This window comes from Ascaphus truei, chromosome 1 (assembly GCF_040206685.1).
Source record: "Ascaphus truei isolate aAscTru1 chromosome 1, aAscTru1.hap1, whole genome shotgun sequence".
In the NCBI taxonomy this organism is placed as follows: Eukaryota; Metazoa; Chordata; class Amphibia; order Anura; family Ascaphidae; genus Ascaphus; species Ascaphus truei.
This window is the reverse complement of record NC_134483.1, coordinates 18,009,528-18,033,290: the sequence shown is the minus strand read 5'-3', so window position 1 is coordinate 18,033,290 and position 23,763 is coordinate 18,009,528. Positions and strand designations below refer to the sequence as shown.

Below are 23,763 nucleotides of genomic sequence, written 5' to 3'. Positions count from 1 at the left end.
GCTCCACTGAAAACAGAAACTTGTGCCATCTTAAAACAGACTTTTTTCATGTTTTTTTCTTGCCTTCGTGGGGGTAATAACACGTCCATTATTGCAGGGGTCCGCAAACTTGGGGGCGCGGGGGTTGCAGAGGCCCCGCGCTCTTCCCAAATGCATTTAAATGCCGGTGGATCGTGTGAGGCCGCTGCAACATCCCTTCGGCGACACATCGCCATGGCAACGTGGCGTTAAATGACGCTGTGGGGGTCACGCGACCCTGCAGCATCATTTGACGCCGAAGACAAGCAAGGAGGAGGGGGGCGGTGGGGGAGGGGATGGTGGAAAACAAGAAGGGGGGGTACAGACTGAAAAGTTTCTGCACCCCTACATTTATTTTATCCAACTGTAACAGAGTGCAGGCACTCACTTGTAGTTTTCCAGGGAAAATAGGAGAATTTAATCTACATTTTGGTAAACTTGGGACCTTTATCAAGATACACCATATGCAAGGAAACCCCGATTTGTGCCCTACGTAAAGCACGTGTGTAAGCCCCGCCCCTTCTGCCTGGAGACAGAGACATCGGGCTGGGATATAAATACGAAGGGGAAGCTTCTGGGACAGATCCCTGGAGGAGAGCAGGGATCACAGTGTATATAGTAAGTAACCTGTTATGTAAATAGTTCGGATCCCCTTTTTATTGTTTGACAGTTAGGGAAAGTGTCCCGATTAGATAGTGACCTTAACGGTTCATTGCTACTTTCCAAATTCATAGTTGGCAGCCTATGCCCAGAGGGGGCTTCACAGTGCACAGCCCCGTGAGATAGTTGAACCAGCCCCAGTAGGTCTAAAGCTGGCCCCACTACAGGTCACCACGAGGTGGCATACAGTGCCTGTGAGAGGGACACTGACCACTGACAGAGAAAGCAGCACAAGGCCCGACAGGGGCCCCAAAGAGATGAAGCCATACCCAGGCCGCCCAGAAGAGGGCTACATCAGGTAATATATGGAATCAAGCCTCAGCACATCCCTAGTGAGCCAAGATAGGGGCAGCTAGGGAAAAGGTTCACACATCACAAGGGAGAATGGTTATGTTCATACCAAGATCACTGTGTATGTTGTTGGTGTAAGAGTAAAACTGCTGTTGAATGAATAAAGTACCTGGCGCGCATCACTGCTACCGCACTGTCCGAATCTAGCACCCTGACAAGGTAATACCCTCATCAGGGTAAGCCAATATAAGAGACCTTCGACTTAAACTCCCTACGAGCAGGACAGGGAGGTTTACACCTGGAAAAAGTGTGGCCAGATATCTGCAGCTTGTGCCTCTGAACCGTTGCCAGGCAAGAAAAATATTGAAAGCAATTAGACCCGTCACCCCCTCTTATGGGCAGTAGAGCTTGATGCATGTGTATAATAGGCATAGACTGCAGAAAGTAGAGTTACTCAACAATCCGGGCAGCACTTACACAAAAAAGTCTAAGCTACATAATAGATCAAGCTATTGTGCCGCAAAGTGGTTACAGACCTAATCTAAGTCAATTGGAGGCACGGTGGATGTTGTTCCTAAACACTATAGCGCCAAGCTTAAACAGGAACGTCAAACTAGGCTGTTTTATTGGCAAACAGACCAGGGCATAACAGTAGTCCTGTCACGAATTACATCCTGCCAGGATCTTTGTAAAACCTCTAGTGTACCATGTCACCAACCAACAGCTCTACACCCTTGTAGAGGATCCCACAGCAGTTCCAAACAGGTGTCTGAAAACACGGGGTCACCTCTATCAGACAAGTTACTTCTAGATCGAAAATTGCTCCATCAGCTATCCATGGGAAGATCATTTAAGCTTGAGTCAGACATCACCTCTAGTAGCATCTAGAGATATCCCAGAACCCTTAGCCACCATCTGATGAACTTATCGGACTTCCTTGCTTTTTCCTTAGAAGGGCTATTGAGACTCGGGCAACAGGTTTTGCCACCCCTTCCCCCCCAAAAAAATACAAAAATGTTCTGTATTAGGCTATGTATACCGTTTTTTGTATGTACATTTTATATCTGCCTAATAAATAAAAAAAAGGGCTATTGAGGTGCCTCTGGTACATGATTCGTCTGGCCTGTCATCAGGTCTTGTGCCCTATGTAAACTTGATCCTTACATGTGGTAGCAGCTTTAGGTGCTACAATTCTTTAACCCTTCTCCTCACTGAATGCACCAATTCAGAGAGTTCCTGAGCTCAGGCGTGTCCCCTATTAGCCTTCAATACACATTGTGCCAGTATTCATCCTTCAGTGCTGAGTAACCATTTCAGCTTCTGGACATTGAAGTGACTCATTACTCCTATATGGGTTTCCTCTATATTATTCTTAACCATTGAAGTGCTAACCTAAAAGGACACCATGTTTCTCTCCCAATCCCCTATACACATTCTGTCAGTGAATCCTGCCAGCTCTCCACATCTGGCGATACTGAGAGCTCCATGGTAAGAAGGGGTTTAGCTGTACAGTTACTGGAGGTGGCAGGATACCCCCTGACAAGAGGGGATAGCAGTCTGCACAGGAAACAATGAAGCCGTTATCCCAGGGTCTGAAATTTGCAGTATCTGGCCCTGTAGAGTTTACCATTTCACTTCACAAGTTTGCCAAGATGCATTAAACCAGGGGTGGCCAACTCCAGTCCTCAATGGCCACCAGCAGGGAATTTATTGGGGACATCCCTGCTTCAGCACAGGTGGCTCAATCAGTGCTGGGATATCCTGAATATCTGACCTGTTGGTGGCTCTTGATGACTTGAGTTGGCACCCCTGAACTAGATCATTTTGATCGTGGGGGCGACTATGTATTTAATGTAACTCTTCTGCAATGCACTGCAGGCCTCTCTGCTCTCCAAGGTGGTTATAAAGTTTTCTACAAGATCTGATCAGCTGAAAATAGCAATCTCTCTTTCTCCAATGGAAAGCCAAGCCCCAAACCATTTTTTTAGCTACTCAAGGGTGGTTTAATTAGAGGGTATCAAGCAATGTAAAGGGAATTTCTCACTATAATTGTGAAGGAGCTTCATGGTCAGCATGCTAGGAGACGGTCTATCCACTCAGTCATCCTCCTTGCTTCCTACCAAAGGCACACACGCTGCAGAGTTAGCTGGTGCTCGCAGCTCTGTCGATAAATCACATGTTTTAATGGTATATTATCTATTCCCTGCTATTCCAGTTAATTGACTCACTGATGCAGAGAAAATACCATATTGTGTATTCTCCAAACGCAACTCACTCGCGGTCTACAAAAGGAAATTGAAATGCAATTTAATGCCATATGGGAAGCAGTCTGATCCATATGTAAAATAAACATAATTCTGAATAGCACAAACTTACCAGCAAAAAAGCTCTCTGCGACGAAACTGGAAGCACAGATTACATCAGCAATGTGAGGCTCATTAAATAAGTTAAAGAGTTTGGTCCCGTGTATTAAAGGAGCAATCCAAGCAATGTCCAACAAGTGTCCCTTTTTTTTTTTTTTTTAAAGGTTTGCGCGCCCCTGCTTTAGCCCACCTCCCCAGCAATACAAGATCTTTGCAACACTTTTCTGTTTGTGAGAATTTTTACCAATATTCCCAGCAGTTTGAGCTGCAAACTGTAATAAACAATGTTACCTTAGTAATATAAGAATACATTGTAGCCGCTGAGTTAAACTGACTGAAGGATTCATTTGGAACGGAAAGGCGGCCATTTAGTGAACCCTGGGAAATAGAATTTTGCTGATCGATCACAGGAGAACCAAATCGAGCGGCAGCTTAGGTAATTAGTTTTCAATAAAAGGTAAATCAACTGCTGCTTACATTGAAACAAAAACGTTGGGGTTTTAAGCCGCTTGGACTGCCTCTAATCTACATATTCAAGGTTTGTTTGTTGACTCAAGTCAATAAAATGCACATGTATACCAAGAGGCTTATCAATGTAAAACCTTTTCCACATAATACTGCAGTGTACAAGCTATTACCCTATAGAGCTTACAATAGGACACAGAGATAAGTGTTTGCACTTGTGTTATGAAGAGCGAACTTTAAAGGAGAAGTTCCTCCTACTCATTCCCCTCCTCCCCCATTTTCTTTACATGATGTGAGTCGGGAGTTTCCCAGTCAACACTTTTTCCCAGAGGCCCACCCTGTACCGGACATACTAGTGAATGTACCAGATTTAAATCTTCCTCAGTGGAAACAAAATGGCTGACAAATCTTGGCCCTATTGTAGCATTCTATTGGATGGCCACTTAAATATTCTAAAAACTAGGAAATCATACCGGTAACTTCACCAGTATCTCTGAAACCAGGTTCCAATCCGGTGTTAAAAATAAAGAACATGGATGTTAGGGCGGATTGATCCCTTAAGATCAAAACAGGTTTACGTACGTCAAAAAACAAGTGTTACCCCTAGATCATACTCCCAGATTTTTTCAGGTTATATACACAAGGTGTTACATTAGACAGGCCTTTGTCAGGTTCGGTTTAACCATTGTTTTCTGAATCGGGCATGTCCGAGTAGCAATGCTTGAGAGATTTGCCCCATTTTGACAAACCTGTTTCATCCATCAGGACATTGGCTGCCAAGGCCTTTGTAGCTTACAGAAGTACGAAGGAACTCCAAGTTATTATGAGCCAAACTTGGCAAACATAAGAAAAAAACCCACAATGATGGCTCACAAGGGGAAGAAAACCTGAAGACATAAGAAAAAGTTGAAAGATTCAGAAATGAAATAAAGGAAGGTACATTTGTATTTAGTTCACAAACAGACAAGTGCTGGCAGACACAAACTTAACAGGCCAGGGTTTCAGGTTAACGCAAGTACTTTCTAAAGATGGGAAAGAAGTATGTATCTGTTTTACGTGAGCTTCCGGCTCCCTCGAGGTCTGTTGAGATTTGAGCTTTAAGAGCGGAGAGATGAGGTGCGATTCTGAAACCTCACTTGACACTTGTGACAACATTCAGTGGTCCAGCAAGACACCTCGCCAGCAAATCGTGTTAGAACGACTACACCCGAGAGAGAGGTTAGTACTATGGAAGGATCAGGAATAAACCACAGTGCAACTGCTGGGATCTTCCCATTACTGTGGCAAGCAGACCTTCATTAACCACTTAGGCACTCCATATATACTGGAGCTACACATATCCAGCACCTAGACTGCTACATGAAGGGAACGCAATCTAAAATCACCTTCGACCGCGAGAGAGAAGAGAGATAGATAGAGAGATAGATAGATAGAGAGATAGAGAGAGAGATAGAGAGAGAGATAGAGAGAGAGATAGAGAGAGAGATAGAGAGAGAGATAGAGATTTTTAAATGCTGCAATAAATCTTACGTATCTTTTTTTATATTTGATTGGAATTCTCCCTACCGCTTGCAATACCACCCAATTAAAATGAGACGACATCAAGCACTTCTGATGCACACTTTCCTTATGAAAACGGTTATGGTTTAAAACAGACAAGAATGGGAAATTCAACTTGACGAATGTCTATTTCATACAGAAAAAGCATCACAAGAACAGCTGGATGGCAGCTTCAAGCTGAAACAAGCCAGCATCCCATGCTGATAAGTCATCTCACTGATTGCCTCCGAATGGAAACACATGCAGATTTAGTCGCCGCCATAAATTAGTACAATTATTTCTCTTTGCTTCATGGTCCCCCATACCTCCCCAAACTCAGAAAATACAGGGAAATCGGCACGAAGGCCGCACATAAAGGAGATGAATAGAAACAAATTGAAAAAAAAGAAGAAGAAGTAAAGCCACTTCTTGAAAAAGGATATCTTCCCTTTCTTGGACGATGAGACTGTTCTGGTCTTCCAGCTGCCGGATCTGCTTCTCGAAGGATTCCTGTTCAGATTTCAAACGTTCCTCCGTCACTTCTTTCTCCTCACTTACCCTGAAACCAGACGAGGGAGCAAAGGGTAATGGTTAACGGAGAAGCCCATGGGGGGGGGGGGGGAAACCCACAGAAAATCAGATCATTATGAAAAGGTATCTTCCCCTAATCTACCTACCAATGATAAGACATGTTATCAGGGCATCAATGTTTCATGTACTCTAGATTGTAAGATCTCAGGAGCAGGGTCCCCCCCGTTACCTCTTTGTGCATGTAACACTTCATGTAATTTACATAACTCTGTACCACGCAGCGGAATATGCTGGCGCTTTACAAATGAACAACAATACTGTATTATGCATAATAGTTTGTTCCTGTACAGCACTGCAAGTTTTACATAGTGCTCTACAGAGACATTTTGCAGGCACAGGGCCCTGCCCCGTGGAGCTTACAATCTATGTTGTTGGTGCCTGAGGCACAGGGAGATAAAGTGACTTGCCCAAGGTCACAAGGAGCCGACATTGGGAATTGAACCAGGTTCCCCTGCTTCAAACTCAGCGCCAGTCAGTGTCTTTACTCACTGAGCCGCTCCTTCTCCCCTTATGCATAAACCGTTCCCTTATTGCAATGATGTTTTCTTTGTATGCAAACATGCTAATGATATCCAAGCGTTTCAAATGCCAATGTCTGTCAAAAGGTTCAGGTGAGTTTAAGGTTTAGGGCCCAGACCAAAGGAATAAGTTATTATATTTTAAATGGATAATACCAAGAAGTGGGACTATGATACAGATGGAGGTACGCAGTTGAGAATGAATAAAATGGATTTATAATGAAAGTGACTTATGCTAAATTACATACATCCCCGATTTGTTTTAAAGGTGCAACCCCTAAAAAAAAAAAAACTAAAAATAACTACAATAATAGTAAGCAGAGTACCCCAAAATATTCAGGACCCTGTTTTTATTCTTTTAAATAAGTTACACCACAGCACTGAATCATTGGGAAGCAAAACGTGTGTTATACAGGAAGATAGCAGCACATTTCTTTCTAGTTCCCAAAAACAAGAATTTCTAACTACAGTGTTACACAAAAAGAAAAGAATGACGAGAAGTGACCTGATCCTATTCTGCTGGTCAGTAGATCAGGGATTGCACCTTCCATTGCTGGGAAAGTCTGCACTGCAGGCCTGGGTGCTCCCCCCAGCCACAGCCAGGATAAGAAACAGGACAGACCAACTGTTACAGAACAGACGGCAGTGACCACCTTATCACACGGGATTACAGCACGTGACAAGGACCGGAAAAGCAGCCATTATACTTACTGTGTTTTATTGCAGACAGGACAAGAGAAATGATCTATATGCCTAACCAGGAGCTGTGTGCAGCTTTGTTATAAAGCAATGTTTAAATCATCTGTACTGCAGAGCTGAAATGAAGTCACAGTGTGGCACAGCTCTCCAGTTATAAAGGGGTTAAAAAACAGCCAACTAGGCTCATCGCTGGCAGACACCGTTCTCCGGCTTCCTGGGGGGCTTACTTAATAAATACTCCCGTTGGCTTGGGACCTTCTGCTTACTAGGATATTAAAAATGGCTGCACATCATGCCACGTCCTGTTCTCCCTGCAGATGCCGGTGTCAGGATGCAGACAAGCAGCACTTCTCCCGAGAACGTGTGTGTATATTAAAAAGGCGAGGAGAGGACCAGATCACAGAGTATCAGCTGCTCAGGGGAGCGGCTTCTTCATTCAATACAAATTGAAATGCTCTGATGTAAAGGCCACATCAGATCTAATTGGCAACTGACCAGGTAATCCGATGCTGGCTACTACAGTATCCTTCCATGCCCCTGGAGATGCAAGCCCCTTCAGCACAAGCGTTTCACAAACCTGTTGGGAGCTGATATTTTGGTCAACCCTGGGGCGTGGGACAAAAGATTTTATAACTGCCTGTAGACACCTTCCCAATATTGCTCAGAAATGCGCTGCTGCCCCCTCCAGCAGCCAAGGGGTTCATTATGTTTGCCTTCAAAAACCTTGCACTGCTTTTAACACCTGGCACAAAGCAGAGAAGGGCGCCTGAATGCTAAATGCTTTAACAAAGCAATGATTTTTTTATGGAGTTAGCATGTCACTTAATGGTGCATTTTATTGCTAACTAAATATTAAGCACTGAAGTAATAGTGTGAAAGATGGACTGGCCTCACAATCTATTGTGGTTTAGATCCTCAGCTGAACTCCCCAATGTAAATGGGATCATTGCCACACGGCCTTTCTGTAGGTACCGGAAAACCGCAGAGACGGCATTAACCACTTCAGTGCCGGAGGGGCAGCTTCCTGCTTCTGTTCATATAAACCGAGACCGATTGCCCCAAAGCCCCCCACCTATAGAGCCCTGATCACAAACACCCCCTTCAGGACGTACACAGTGCATATATAGCACTGAACGGATGACCACATGTATCCAACAAGTCTGTACCTCTCAGCGCCAGTTTATACAAAGTGTGCAAATTAGGATCAATTACAGTCTACCTGCTAAAAATAAGGGCACAAGAGAGCAACGGGTTTTATACCACCGATAATACAATATTAAGACTATTTGAAATCCCTGGCAACATCGGTCATCCATATGACCCGTGGGTCAACACCATGGGTGGGCAACTCCAGTCCTCGGGGGCCACCAACAGGTCAGGTTTTATGGAAATCCCTGCTTCAGCACAGGTGGCTCAGTCTTCGACAGCTACCTGTGCTGAAGCAGGGATTTCCTGAAAACCTGACATGTTGGTGGCCCTTGAAGACTGGAGTTGCCCACCCCTGGTACACACACACACACACAAACACGGAAGGGCCGAATTGTGGTCCCAGAAAGACCAATAAATCATACACAGATCTGTCAAATCCACCAAATCCACCATCAGTGACATCAATGGAATCTCACGTATTGAAACCAGCACTTTCACTACAAGGCAATTTTGTTGCCTGGAACCACAAGCGCTCTCGGTAGCCCCCCATCTCTGCATATTGGGTGCTGAAATCATTAAAACATAGCCCCCTTTGGCATTGTGTGTTTAAGCAGCAAACCCACAGGAACCTATATGGGTTTAGCTCATGTAAGGTTAGTATCCCCAAAACATTTGTTAAAAAAAAAAAAATAGACAAATAATAATTTTTCATCTCCAGCTTCGAAGTTTATCACGGGAACCTTTAGGCAACCACTATTGTCTTCCTTTATCTACTTTCTCGCATCTAAAAACCATGAGATGATTTTAAACTAGTATAAAGACAGACGTGATCAAACTGAAACCGGACACAAGTACGATTATCCCAGAACCTGTACTGAAATCCTCATGGGAGATGCTAAATGCAGTAAAAAAATTATCCGCAAATGAATTCCATATACTGTACTTGACAATGGCAAACAACTGTTCAGAAGAATATTTAATTAAAAGTAGTTACTGTTTTCCGTCAACAAACATGGAAAGTCACTGGCATTTACATTTAAATCACGTCGGGTTACAAATGTTGGCGGCACTATTGGCTGCATATGGCAATGATTTGACTATACTGTAGTAATGAAGCAATTCTGAAATATACTGTAAATCCTTCTCAGTGTATACAAAGTACAACACCACATTGTCAGATCTTGGCATAGCAAAAATTGGGCATTGAATTACTATTGAATAAATATCAAGAAAAAAAAAACACTTTCTAATACACCGCATTGGGGAAATTATCTAAAACTAGGAGTACGTGCACAGAAACAAAGCTTTAACGTGTGATCACAGCAGATTAAATGTTTTCCTAAAAATACTTTGTAGGTCTGGTGTCAGTCTTTTTATGACATGTTTCTAAATGTCCAGCCAACCACATTTTAAAGTGGAACCCTATACAATTAATTTGGCCAAGAGTGCACAGACTAACTTTATTTTCTCATTGAACCGAATGGGAGCAGTTCCAAGGACTGACCATTGTGGCGAAGTCAAAAAAGCCGAACTTTTCACAAGATCTCTAATCCAACTAAAAGGTTGGGTTTTACAAAACACTGGTCACTTATCTCTAATCCTTTTGTTACAAAACTGCAGGAAATGAGGCCACAGAGAGTTGTAGGCACAAAGTGTTGCCCAAAACAGAAGTTAATGCAGGGCAACATGGTTTGTTTCGTTTACCCACAGGATTAAAAGGAGGGGGTCTCTGAAGCTGAACCCCATTACTTTCAGCTGCGGGGACCCCCGGCTCCCCGAGATACTTACATGTACTATTTACCAAAGTTATTTTTATTATAGGGCAGTAAATCATTTGGGGATACAAAATCACTTCATAAACCACAGATTACTCAGAATCCTGAAATGATGGGGTCGGCTATACTGAACTCTCTTAGAAAAGCTGTCCTTTACACTAACACGTCTCCCATGGGGAAAAATGTGTTTTATATTTGAACTGATGGAGAAGGAGCGGCTCAGTGAGTAAAGACACTGACTGGCGCTGAGTTTGAAGCAGGGGAACCTGGTTCAATTCCCGGTGTCAGCTCCTTGTGACCTTGGGCAAGTCACTTTATCTCCCTGTGCCTCATAGATTGTAATCACCACAGGGCAGGGACCTGTGTCTGTAATAATCCTATGTACAATGCTGCTTACCGCACACTATACTGTAATTGTAAAGCGCTCCTTTAAGTCCCATTGGGAGAAAAGCGCTACATGAAATAAAAGCTATTATTAAATAGGATTTATTTGGTGTCTAACCAACCCTAATCATTCGTTCCCACTGCAGCATTTACTTCTACCGCCTCTGCTGGGAGAAAGTATTCCCTTACCGGGTGAACAGGATAAGACTACTCTTTCTGGAGCAGTTCATTATACGCACCAAGCACCTATGCAGTTTTATCGGTGTCTGGAGGAGACACAGAGGGCAGAGTGTATGTACTGGGATTCAGAAAATCAATGACTGGGGCGGTTTCAGTTCATGTAGAAAAAAATGGGAGACTGATTAAATGGTATCCATGCTGCTGGACACACTAAATCAATACAGAGTATATCCATTCACAGGAGGGGGGTGAGAGCACAAACAGGACAAGGAAACATTCAGTAACTACAAAGGTGGTAGACAGCCCCACTACATAAAAAAGTAACCCAACAAATGAACAGAATGATGCGGAGGGAACAAGCAGGAGCCCCTCAAGTTCTTTAATACAACTAATATATACAAGATGGCCCCGAACACACACTTCCCAAAAATCATTGAAGCAAATAGGCACTGAAAAATATCTGAATCTTGTACTGAAATACAAAAATAAATAAAAAATAAGCCAATATATAGATATACAGTATATACATCAACACATTTGTACAGACTCAGTTTGCAGGATCATAGATATTGTGCGATTCCAATACCAAACGTGACAAGAAATATCCCAAAAAAAAAAAAAGAGCAGTGAGCACGGTTATATGAGCCCTGACAGAAAGGTTCGGGTGGTATAAAGTGGGGACCGCCTGGTTATATGAGCCCTGACAGAAAGGTTCGGGTGGTATAAAGTGGGGACCGCCTGGTTATATGAGCCCTGACAGAAAGGTTCGGGTGGTATAAAGTGGGGACCGCCTGGTTATATGAGCCCTGACAGAAAGGTTCGGGTGGTATAAAGTGGGGACCGCCTGGTTATATGAGCCCTGACAGAAAGGTTCGGGTGGTATAAAGTGGGGACCGCCTGGTTATATGAGCCCTGACAGAAAGGTTCGGGTGGTATAAAGAGGGGACCGCCTCGGAAGCAGGATACGTACAAGCAGGATACACGCTCAGTGACTACAGATTAAACCAGGGATTTTCTATGAGCTTACATTGAGGCGTAGGGGAAGTTCCACACTTTCCTAACGTGGAAACGGGGGCTCTACCCCAAAATACCACACCCCCCATCCCCCCTTTGCCTATCAGGGTTTATATGATAGTGCTTACTGCTTTTTGGGATATTTTTAGTCACGTTTAGTATCAGAATCAGTCAATATCCATAATTCTGAGAATTGGGTCTGTACACGTGTTCATTATATAGGTATCTATGGCTGTACATTAGATTATCTGTGTTCTGTATTTCAGAGTTTCAGTGCCGATTTGCTTCATTGATGCTTGTGAAGTGAGCGCGGGGAAGCATTTTGTATATATGAAAGGGGGACACGATGCAGCTCACTATCACTATGTGATAAAGTTCCTCCTCTTGTAGACAGACCAGGAGAGCGGGGCACAGCAACGTCTGCATTTAACTAATGTGCCATTTAAACACAAGCAGCGAAGTGCCTAATGACTGGAGGCACAGCCTATTCCCACAGTGGGAGGGCAGCAACCAATTTAGCAGGTGACCCCAGCAGGCAATTAGTGGTAAATATATTCTCAGCTATACAGAGTTCACAGGGATCTTATTAAATCTCACTGCTACATAGATGAAAATGTAGACGGGGTGAGGAAAGTGTGGCTTTCTTTAATTAACTCTTGCTTCTGAGGGGACCTCCGATACGCTGCACAGTAATGGTTTGGATGCTAGGCTGGAAGCAGTTGTTTGTTTCAACAGGAGCATTGTCAGATCTGGCCAGCGCCTGCGCTATGCAGATCTGCCCGCTCATCCCAGCGCCTGCGCTATGCAGATCTGCACTCATCCCAGCGCCTGCGCTATGCAGATCTGCCCGCTCATCCCAGCGCCTGCGCTATGCAGATCTGCCCGCTCATCCCAGCGCCTGCGCTATGCAGATCTGCCCGCTCATCCCAGCGCCTGCGCTATGCAGATCTGCCCGCTCATCCCAGCGCCTGCGCTATGCAGATCTGCCCGCTCATCCCAGCGCCTGCGCTATGCAGATCTGCACTCATCCCAGCGCCTGCGCTATGCAGATCTGCCCGCTCATCCCAGCGCCTGCGCTATGCAGATCTGCCCGCTCATCCCAGCGCCTGCGCTATGCAGATCTGCCCGCTCATCCCAGCGCCTGCGCTATGCAGATCTGCCCGCTCATCCCAGCGCCTGCGCTATGCAGATCTGCCCGCTCATCCCAGTGCCTGCGCTATGCAGATCTGCCCGCTCATCCCAGTGCCTGCGCTATGCAGATCTGCCCGCTCATCCCAGCGCCTGCGCTATGCAGATCTGCCCGCTCATCCCAGTGCCTGCGCTATGCAGATCTGCCCGCTCATCCCAGTGCCTGCGCTATGCAGATCTGCCCGCTCATCCCAGCGCCTGCGCTATGCAGATCTGCCCGCTCATCCCAGCGCCTGCGCTATGCAGATCTGCCCGCTCATCCCAGCGCCTGCGCTATGCAGATCTGCCCGCTCATCCCAGCGCCTGCGCTATGCAGATCTGCCCGCTCATCCCAGCGCCTGCGCTATGCAGATCTGCCCGCTCATCCCAGCGCCTGCGCTATGCAGATCTGCACACTCATCCCAGCGCCTGCGCTATGCAGATCTGCACTCATCCCAGCGCCTGCGCTATGCAGATCTGCCCGCTCATCCCAGCGCCTGCGCTATGCAGATCTGCCCGCTCATCCCAGCGCCTGCGCTATGCAGATCTGCCCGCTCATCCCAGCGCCTGCGCTATGCAGATCTGCCCGCTCATCCCAGCGCCTGCGCTATGCAGATCTGCACACTCATCCCAGCGCCTGCGCTATGCAGATCTGCACTCATCCCAGCGCCTGCGCTATGCAGATCTGCCCGCTCATCCCAGCGCCTGCGCTATGCAGATCTGCCCGCTCATGCCAGCGCCTGCGCTATGCAGATCTGCCCGCTCATCCCAGCGCCTGCGCTATGCAGATCTGCCCGCTCATCCCAGCGCCTGCGCAATGCAGATCTGCACGCTCATCCCAGCGCCTGCGCTATGCAGATCTGCACTCATCCCAGCGCCTGCGCTATGCAGATCTGCCCGCTCATCCCAGCGCCTGCGCTATGCAGATCTGCCCGCTCATCCCAGCGCCTGCGCTATGCAGATCTGCCCGCTCATGCCAGCGCCTGCGCTATGCAGATCTGCCCGCTCATCCCAGCGCCTGCGCTATGCAGATCTGCCCGCTCATCCCAGCGCCTGCGCTATGCAGATCTGCCCGCTCATCCCAGCGCCTGCGCTATGCAGATCTGCCCGCTCATCCCAGCGCCTGCGCTATGCAGATCTGCCCGCTCATGCCAGCGCCTGCGCTATGCAGATCTGCACACTCATCCCAGCGCCTGCGCTATGCAGATCTGCACACTCATCCCAGCGCCTGCGCTATGCAGATCTGCACACTCATCCCAGCGCCTGCGCTATGCAGATCTGCACACTCATCCCAGCGCCTGCGCTATGCAGATCCGACTGCTCATCCCAGTGCCTGCGCTATGCAGATCTGCCCGCTCATCCCAGCGCCTGCGCGATGCAGATCTGCACACTCATCCCAGCGCCTGCGCTATGCAGATCTGCCGGCTCAACCCAGCGCCTGCGCTATGCAGATCTGCCGGCTCAACCCAGCGCCTGCGCTATGCAGATCTGCCCGCTCATCCCAGCGCCTGCGCTATGCAGATCCGACAGCTCATCCCAGCGCCAGCGCTATGCAGATCCGACAACTCATCCCAGCGCCTGCGCTATGCAGATCTGACAGCTCATCCCAGCGCCTGCGCTATGCAGATCTGACAGCTCATCCCAGAGCCTGCGCTATGCAGATCTGCACTCATCCCAGCGCCTGCGCTATGAAGATCTGACCACTCATCCCAGCGCCTGCGCTATGCAGATCTGCACTCATCCCAGCGCCTGCGCTATGAAGATCTGACCACTCATCCCAGCGCCTGCGCTATGCAGATCTGCCCGCTCATCCCAGCGCCTGCACTATGCAAATCTGACCACTCATCCCAGCGCCTGCGCTATGCAGATCTGCACACTCATCCAAGCGCCTGCGCTATGCAGATCCGACCGCTCATCCCAGCGCCTGCGCTATGAAGATCTGACCTCTCATCCCAGCGCCTGCGCTATGCAAATCTGACCTCTCATCCCAGCGCCTGCGCTATGCAGATCTGACCTCTCATCCCAGCGCCTGCGCTATGCAAATCTGACCGCTCATCCCAGCGCCTGCGCTATGCAGATCTGACCGCTCATCCCAGCGCCTGCACTATGCAGATCTGACCTCTCATCCCAGCGCCTGCGCTATGCAAATCTGACCGCTCATCCCAGCTCCTGCGCTATGCAGATCTGACCGCTCATCCCAGCGCCTGCACTATGCAGATCTGACCGCTCATCCCAGCGCCTGCGCTATGCAGATCTGACCGCTCATCCCTGCGCCTGCGCTATGCAGATCTGACCGCTCATCCCAGCGCCTGCACTATGCAGATCTGACCGCTCATCCCAGCGCCTGCACTGTGCAGATCCGACTGCTCATTCCAGCTCCTGCGCTATGCAAATCTGCCCGCTCATCCCAGCGCCTGCACTATGCAGATCCGACTGCTCATCCCAGCTCCTGCGCTATGCAGATCTGCCTGCTCATCCCAGCACCTGCACTATGCAGATCCGACTGCTCATTCCAGCGCCTGCGCTATGCAGATCTGCCCGCTCATCCCAGCGCCTGCGCTATGCAGATCTGCCTGCTCATCCCAGCGCCTGCGCTATGCAGATCCAACTGCTCATCCCAGCTCCTGCGCTATACAGATCTGCCCGCTCATCCCAGCACCTGCACTATGCAGATCCGACTGCTCATCCCAGCGCCTGCGCTATGCAGATCTGCCTGCTCATCCCAGCGCCTGCGCTATGCAGATCTGCCTGCTCATCCCAGCACCTGCACTATGCAGATCTGACCGCTCATCCCAGCGCTTGCGCTATGCAGATCCGACAGCTCATTCCAGCATTCAAAATACACTAGCACCACAGACTGGCGTGAAATAGCTGTAGCCATAGGTTTCATTTCTTAAAGCAGCAGTCCAAGCTGCCGATTTTATTTTTTATTTTTCCCTTTAATATGCGCATCAATACAATCCACACAATGATCAGTAATTGGCTAAGTTTTCGATCGATCCGTTCTCCTGTAATCGATCGGGGAAGATTCGGCACGGGGGTTCACTAAATGGCTGTCAGTGCAGCAGACGAGGACCAAAGATGCAAAGTTCTGTGGGGAAGAGCATGTGACCAGGAAGTCTCTAGATACAATTGGTGCACTGCTAGAGAGAGGGCAGGGCTCAAAAAAAGGGTGTGCCACAGCCTGTTCCAGAAGAGGAAGGGGATGTGACTTTGTAAATGGTTGCTATAGAAACAAAAAATGCTTGATGCATTATAATAAATAAAAAATGTCAGATTTTTTTTTTAATGCTACAAGTATTTTCTCATAGTATAGAACTGATTTATGTAAAAAAACAAAAACATAATAGGATAATGCTTGGTCTGCAGCTTTAAGTGGAATGAAAAAAGGAGTGTTATCATAAATGGCGCTCTAGAGCTAAATATAAGTGCAAATCTTAAATGAGAATAAAAATTAATGATGTATACAGTGATAGAAACAGACAATTCTGTGATAAAGGAAGACTGTTTTAAATCAAGAAATAGAAAACCTCTGTAAAGTGCTGCTCAAACCCTTGTTGGGATTGCTCTCTCAATCCTATGCAGTGTTGAAATCCAGTTCATGGGGAGCGCAAACATGTGAATTAAAAAATACAAACACAAAATAGTGCAATATGTCTCAATTAGGACAAGTCAGACTTTCGGTAGCTTATAGAATGTGTACTCAGATACTATATGTTCTTTATAAGCATATCCATAAATCAGTGGCAGTATCTTTTCCTTAAGCGCCTGGAACGTGTGATGACCATAATAAAAATGAAAAAGCCCCAGTAGTGCAGACTGATAAAAATCCCTTTATCTGGTGATAAAGTAAAATGTAACACACTCACTTGGTGTTACAATAAAACAAGCAAACATATGACCAGGGATAATAATAGCAGCATGTTCTTGTATAGCGCTGCTTGTTTTACGTAGCGCTTTACAGAGACATTTTGCAGGCACAAGTCCCTGCCCTGTGGAGCTTACAATCTATGTTTTTGGTGCCTGAGGCACGGGGAGATAAAGTGACTTCTCAAAGGTCACAAGGACCGACACCAGAAATTGAACCAGGTTCCCCTGATTCAAACTCAGTGCCGGTCAGTGTCTTTACTCACTGAGCCACTCCTTCTCCTGGTCCCTGATAGAGTAGTCGCCATCCGAGACCCTGAGCGTTTACCTCGCTTGAGTTTTCAGCTCTCTGCGTCTCTCCTCCCTTGTCCGCGATTGGATCGCTCCCGCACTTCCTGGTTTGGATGCCCGGATGTTAGATTGGGGAACCAGTAGCGCTGTGAACAGTGTCATTCCACACAACGCGTTTCACCTGTTCCCAGGTTTCATCAGGGGTGTTAGACAATATGCTAAGTTTTCTTTAAATAATCCTATAAGCCATACGATTGGTTGCAATATCAAAAGATCAAGGTGTATACCTCAATAATCATTAAGTATGTTACCAGTCATAAGGCTAGAAGGCAACAATTGTATCCAAAATAGATACATAATACAATAAAATACTCCCCAATATAAACATATAAAGAGGGTGAAAAAGCATTTAATAAACACAATAAAATTACACAAAAATGTTCACTTCAAAATTGATTGGGTTTAGATAGGAGAATGATTAAATATCATAACTAGGATATTTGCTAGAATGGAACAAGAATAGAACCAAAACAAGCATTAGATCCCAATAAACATATAATGGTGGTATTGGACAGAAAGGTAGATCCATAGAGACACTGAAATTATTTTTATGAAAAGAAAGGACTCAGCATAGTGATGGATGTCAAGCTGTAAAAAGAATTGTAGAAAGACAGCAAGTTCCCTCAATTACAAATACATTTTTTGCTAGAATGTATTGAATTTATACTAAATAAAAATGTCTTCTGGTTCAATAACAATCTTTATCTTCAGAAGTGTGGGACGGCCATGGGAACTAGGTTTGCGCCGAGCTAACCTCTTTATGAACGGACCTCTTCATGAGCGCATGGGAGGAGGATTACATCTGGGGATGGGCGGGACTCGAAGCAAACCTGGCCACATGGAGGTTTACAGATGTAATCTTTATATGGAAAGGTACAAAGGAAGACCTAGATGGTTTATAATGTACATTGACAGTAATCCTGTGAACCTTAACTTTACATCTACTATTAGCGAATCCGAAATTAACTTTTTAGATCTGATTATATATATATATTGAAAATAATGTTATTAAAACGAAGACCTACTTCAAATAAGTGGACAGTAATAATTTCATCAAGCAGTCAAGCTGTCATTATGAAAAGTGGATTCAAAACATTCCCTTCGGCCAATATAGAAGGCTTCGAAGGAATTGTACAGATGAGTGTTTTTGAACAATCATATATGGACTAAAAAAAAAAAAATTCGGAAAGGAATTATGATAAATCCAACAAAAAAGCTTTAATTAAGACCAATAACCGACAGAAGTTCCATCATTCGTTCTACAAAGAAGACAGTACAAACAGATTTGAGGTACCCTTATTACCCAATATAATTGAGGCCAATAAAATAAATATTAGGTCAACATTGACATGTGTTGAAAAATGACTCAATCTTAGGAAATCACATCCCAGAGAAACCCCAGGTTCTATTTAGTAGGGCACATAATATTAAAAACAAATCAGCGCCCAGTGCTCTCCGTAACAAGGAAGTGGGAAATCAGACATGGTTTCCCATTTTCATAGTTTTATATAGTTGTAAGGCATGCAACTTTAGCTCTAACCAAGTAATCATTTTAGATCAAATACCACAGGCAAAAGTTTTAAAATTAAAAAACAAATTTCCGGACGAACTTCATTGTGTATCTAATGAAGTGCACTTGTGGCCTCCAATATGTAGGGAAAACAATACGCCCTCTGAGCACGTATCCTTGAACACCTAGGGAACATAAGTCAGAAACTTATGACACAGTGTTTCCAAACACTTCGCCCTGGTTCACAATGCAGACCCTAAAGGGTTAAAATATCATGGAAATCGCCCAGTCACATTGGAGAGGAGGGGACAGGAACATAGATCTAATTAAAAGAGAATCTTTTTGGATCCATCAAATGGATACACTTATTCCATCTGGATTAAATATAGATATAGACCTGAGTCTTTATTTTTATAAAAATCATTTCAGTGTCTCTATGGATCTACCTTCCTGTCCAATATCACCATGATATGTTTATTGGATTATTTTATTACCCCCATTATGTTTATTGGATTATTTTATTGTGATCTAATGCCTGTTTTGGTTCTATTCTTGTTTCATTCCAGCAAATATCCTAGTTGTGATAATCACTCATATCTAAGCCCAATCAATTTTGAAGTGAACATTTTTTATTATATACATTTTTTATAAGTGTATTTTTATTGAGGAATTTTATTACGTTTATTAAATGCTTTTTGGTCCTCTTTATATGTTTATATTAGAGAGTATTTTATTGTATTATGTATCTATTTTTGATACAATTGTTGCCTTATGACTGGTAACATGCATGATTACTAATGAGGTATACACCTTGATCTTTTGATATTGCAACCAATCGTATGACTTACAGGAGTATTTTAAAAAGACTTGGACAACATGCCAACACTCCTGATGAAACGCGTTGTGTGGAACGACGCTGTGCAGGACGCTGTTCACAGCACTACTGGTTCGCCAATCTCACATCCGGGCATCCAAACCAGGAAGTGCGGGAGCCAACCAATCGCAGACGAGGGAGGAGAGACGCAGAGAGAGCTGGAAACTCAAACGAGGTGAACGCTGAGGGTCTCGGACAGCGACTACTCTATCCCTGGTCATATATATTTGCTTGTTTTATTGTGACACCATGTGAGTGTGTTACATTTTACTTTATCACCAGATAAAAATCATTTTATCAGTCTTCACTATTGGGGATTTTTCATTAAGATCATCACACGTTCCAGACGCGTAAGGAAAAGATACAGCCACTGATTAATGAATATGCTTATAAAGAACATATAGTATGTGAGTACACATTCTATAAGCGGTATACAGATGGGGGGAGGGGGAAGGGGACAGAAACCTCTGCTCAGCTAATAGTCAGTTTAAATGAGTGAATGAGTATTGGTGCTGTGTTGAGAATTGTTATAAAGAATACACAAAAGAAAAAGGACTCAGCTGGTAGCACTCTATAACTCTAAAGTTAATAGTAATGATAAGTGATAAGGATTAAAAATAATTTTAATGGTATATCTCTTAAAATAAAGGTGTGTACATAAATGAGAATAAAAATGACCGTATAGCCCAGTCAGAAGCCTGCTATAATCAGGGTGTGATGACATATGTGCTAAATAACTATATAGTTAAAAAGCTTGACACACAGACCTGTATCACCATATACCATGTAAATGGGGTAATATATCAGCACTAAGTAATCCCTCCTTATTGTAACGTTGGAGGGCTATTATCAAACTTGAAGAGATATATTGTATGATCATACAAACGGTATGTGGTTCCTATGCAATACTGATCTCATATATCCTGATATTAATCAAGGATCTTTTTAAGTAATAAGCAATAACCAGCAATAACCAGGGGTACATTAGGCTGATCTGTTTAAGCACAGTCACCTCCAAATAGTGAAGACTTTACCACTAGATGGCACATTTTTCTGCAGCAGACTGACAAATGATTTAACTAATTCAGCTGCATTAAGGAGGAGGGAATATATCTCTTCAACTTTGATAATAGCCCTCCAACATTACAATAAGGAGGGATTACTTAGTGCTAATATATTACCCCATATACAGTACATTGTATATGGTGATACAGGTCTGTGTGTCAAGCTTTTTAACTATATAGTTATTTAGCACATATCTCATCACACCCTGATTATAGCAGGCTTCTGACTGGGCTATACGGTCATTTTTATTCTCATTTATGTACACACCTTTATTTTAAGAGATATACCATTAAAATTATTTGTAATCCTCATCATTACTATTACTATTAACTTTAGAGTTATAGAGTGCTACCAGCTGAGTCCTTTTTCTTTTGTGTACACATTCTATAAGCTACTGAAAGCCCGACCTGTCCTAATTGAGAGACATATTGCACTGATAAGTGGAGGAATGTCACAAGGGCTGGTACTCGGGTTGAACTATGACATTCATGTGTCACAAGATAACTATGTAACATTTAAACTTCAAAGCTGGGTGAAGCGTTAAGGAACAAAGTAGAATTAGAACTTCACACAAACAATATAGTGCTCTTTGGATGTGGTTTCACTGTGCGTACAAACTTCTATGTATAGCACCACATGCAGTGCAGAAATATAAAACAAATGTATTACATGCAACCCCAAACCAATTCTAGTTGTAAGGCACATGGAACACTAAAGGGCTATGTAGGATGGGTCCAGGTGACTAATTGAAGTTGGGTCGTTTATCAACTGCCAAGTATTTGACACTTTCTGGAATTTATGCTTATGATGTAAACCACCTGTTACATTATCATCTGGTGACATATTAGATGGAAGTGTTTGTTTTTAAACACAAGACACTGTACGCTTCAAATGATTAGAGTCAAAACACAAACTGATGCACAGTTCGGGCATCATAAAAATAGTCCCAGTTGGTTGGAGAAAGGTTTGTGCTCTACAAAGTACTGTAGCAGGAATACAGAGCATTTCAGCATTGGGAGAGGAGGATAACTAGAAAAGACATGACAAACTAGTCCTTAAATCTTACATAAATTCTGCAAGTTTCCACTCTACAAATGTACTGCTTGGACTGGTAACACCATTACATTTTATTTGTTGTTAATCCTCATATGCTGCAAAGCCCTGTAAAATGTTACTGAGCAATAGGAGAGTTAAAGCCATAGCCATACTGTTACTTCTGCGTGCGATAGAAAGACTCACCTGGCAAGTTCTTTGATTAGATTTGCAATGCGCCTCTTGTCTTCTGGGCACAAATCTTTCAGAGAAGCGCTCTTCATTCCTCCTCCTTCATGCACCATCTGTAGAGAAATTATTCCATGGAACATGCATTGTGTGAACACAAAACAGCAAACTTCCTCCGTACAGCCTGCTCACAAAGAAGCCCAACAGAGGCCCAGACGCCATATCAGGGTAAATAACGGGACGTTGCCTAAATCAGGAACAAACGTTATTTACTCCGAGGTTAAAGGCGCACTCCCAAAACAAATTATATGCAAAAATAATAGGCATAATAGAGCTCAAATAACGCAACGCTGTTGCAGTCTTGGTGTTACTCACAGCCATGCACTGAAAGGGGGCTTTGAGGGGGGGGGGCGGGGGGCAGAGAGGAGGAAAGATTACGTTGTACAAGTCCTAGCTAAACCTGTCATTACTTCCAACAAGACACTCAAATATGGCTTTTGCTCTATTTTAATGTCTGGATGGGAGTAATGCCAGATTTAGGTATGACATAGCAGCAGAACCGGCTGCATTGTGGATATAGCTATAGATAATATTTATTAATTTTTAAATAATAGAATTGAAGCAGGGGATCTCGGAGTTGAACTGTGTTAATTTCCGTTTCAGGGACCCCCTGCTTCCAGAGATACTTATCTCCTATGGGTTTGCTGGAATCCCAGCATCCAGGGAACTGTGTGCCTAACATAATGGGGCTTTAAATATCCAGCATTACACTGGCCAATAGGAAACCGCGACGTTATCTGTTGCAGCTTTCGATTGGCCCACGTGACCAGGACATTTAAACTGCACAGGGATAAAGGCACCGCCTATGGAAGTAAGTATCTCTGGAAACAGGGGAACCCCGGTGCTGAAACATTCCAGTTGCAGAGACCCCCTGCTTCAATTCTGTAAAGGGAATAGAATCATATCATTATTATGGCCATAGCCTAATTTCTGCAAGAGACAGAAAGCACTCAGTCAGGGAGCACTGCTTTCACCTTTAACTACTAGACGAGGACAGAGTGAGACAAGGATTGTTCCATCACTAAACTCGACTCGCAAATACTTTGCACGTTCAGTAGAACGCAACATTATTGTTCAGATCTCATTTTATTTTAGGAGTATTTATTTGAAATGTACCCCCCACCAAAGAGTGGAAATACTGTATGTTATGGAATAAGAAAATTAGATTCAGTAAATCGAGCAATATATTCATATATTTGATTTCACATTTGTCAGATATTTGGGACGTTACGATGTCCTTGTTATACCATGGGGATTAAAAGCCACTATACATCATCATCTCCTGTTCGTTCCATACAGAATATCACCTGCTGTTCGCTTTGTTTTTCCCAAGTCTGTAAGAGAGACATATTAACAGCTGTATCAGGGGCAGGTAACTTGGAATCTTCCTTTTTTGACGTCTTCGATGTAGGTGTCGGACGCACGTTGCCTTCTCTGCCGAGTCCTACAAGTTGTGAGCAAATTGCATAAATAAGTTTACATTTGTAAGGTCATTTACCAAAACAACTATGCACATATTACCATAAAAACACTGTATGAAACAAAAAACATCAACCAATTTCAGGAATTATGTTGTATTGTACACCGAATATTATTGGAAGCATCGTTTGTTACAGTCGGAGGGGTTTAAAACAGACCGTCCCACATAGGCATAGGTCTAAACAACTTATCAATGATGTTGGCTTCAGCGATCACACTTAGGTACGTCTCCCTTTTTACTCCCTCTACAAAAGTAACGTTTCCGTCTCCGTCTCCATGTAATCTTATCTAGCACTTGCTGCTCTTCCCCCTTACGTTGCTGAACATTGACGGCAAAATGATTCCTTTACACAAAATAAAGGGGGCGGGGGAGAGAGAAGTGGGGGAATCTGGAGTAACAATTTACTTCCAGTTAAAACTGCATGCAAACAGTCTTACCCAAAGGTTAGGTAAAAACATACCAAAGCATTTACTTAGTACGTTGACATTACAAGTTTAAAAGAAAAAGTGATGTCCAATTTTT

At 44.3% G+C, this 23,763-nt stretch overlaps 1 protein-coding gene across 2 annotated transcripts in view; it reads right to left on the bottom strand.

Moving 5' to 3' along the window:
- LOC142484090 (protein hinderin-like) overlaps positions 1–23,763 on the bottom strand; it is a 178,816-nt gene that overhangs the window by 151,830 nt on the left and 3,223 nt on the right. For both annotated transcript variants that reach the window (XM_075584024.1, XM_075584016.1), the window contains exons 3-5: positions 23,069–23,205; positions 21,720–21,817; positions 5,780–5,895 (exon numbers count right to left, since the gene is read on the bottom strand). In XM_075584024.1, the coding sequence (XP_075440139.1) occupies positions 5,780–5,895; positions 21,720–21,817; positions 23,069–23,205 (351 nt within the window). The remainder of the gene's footprint in view (positions 1–5,779; positions 5,896–21,719; positions 21,818–23,068; positions 23,206–23,763) is intronic.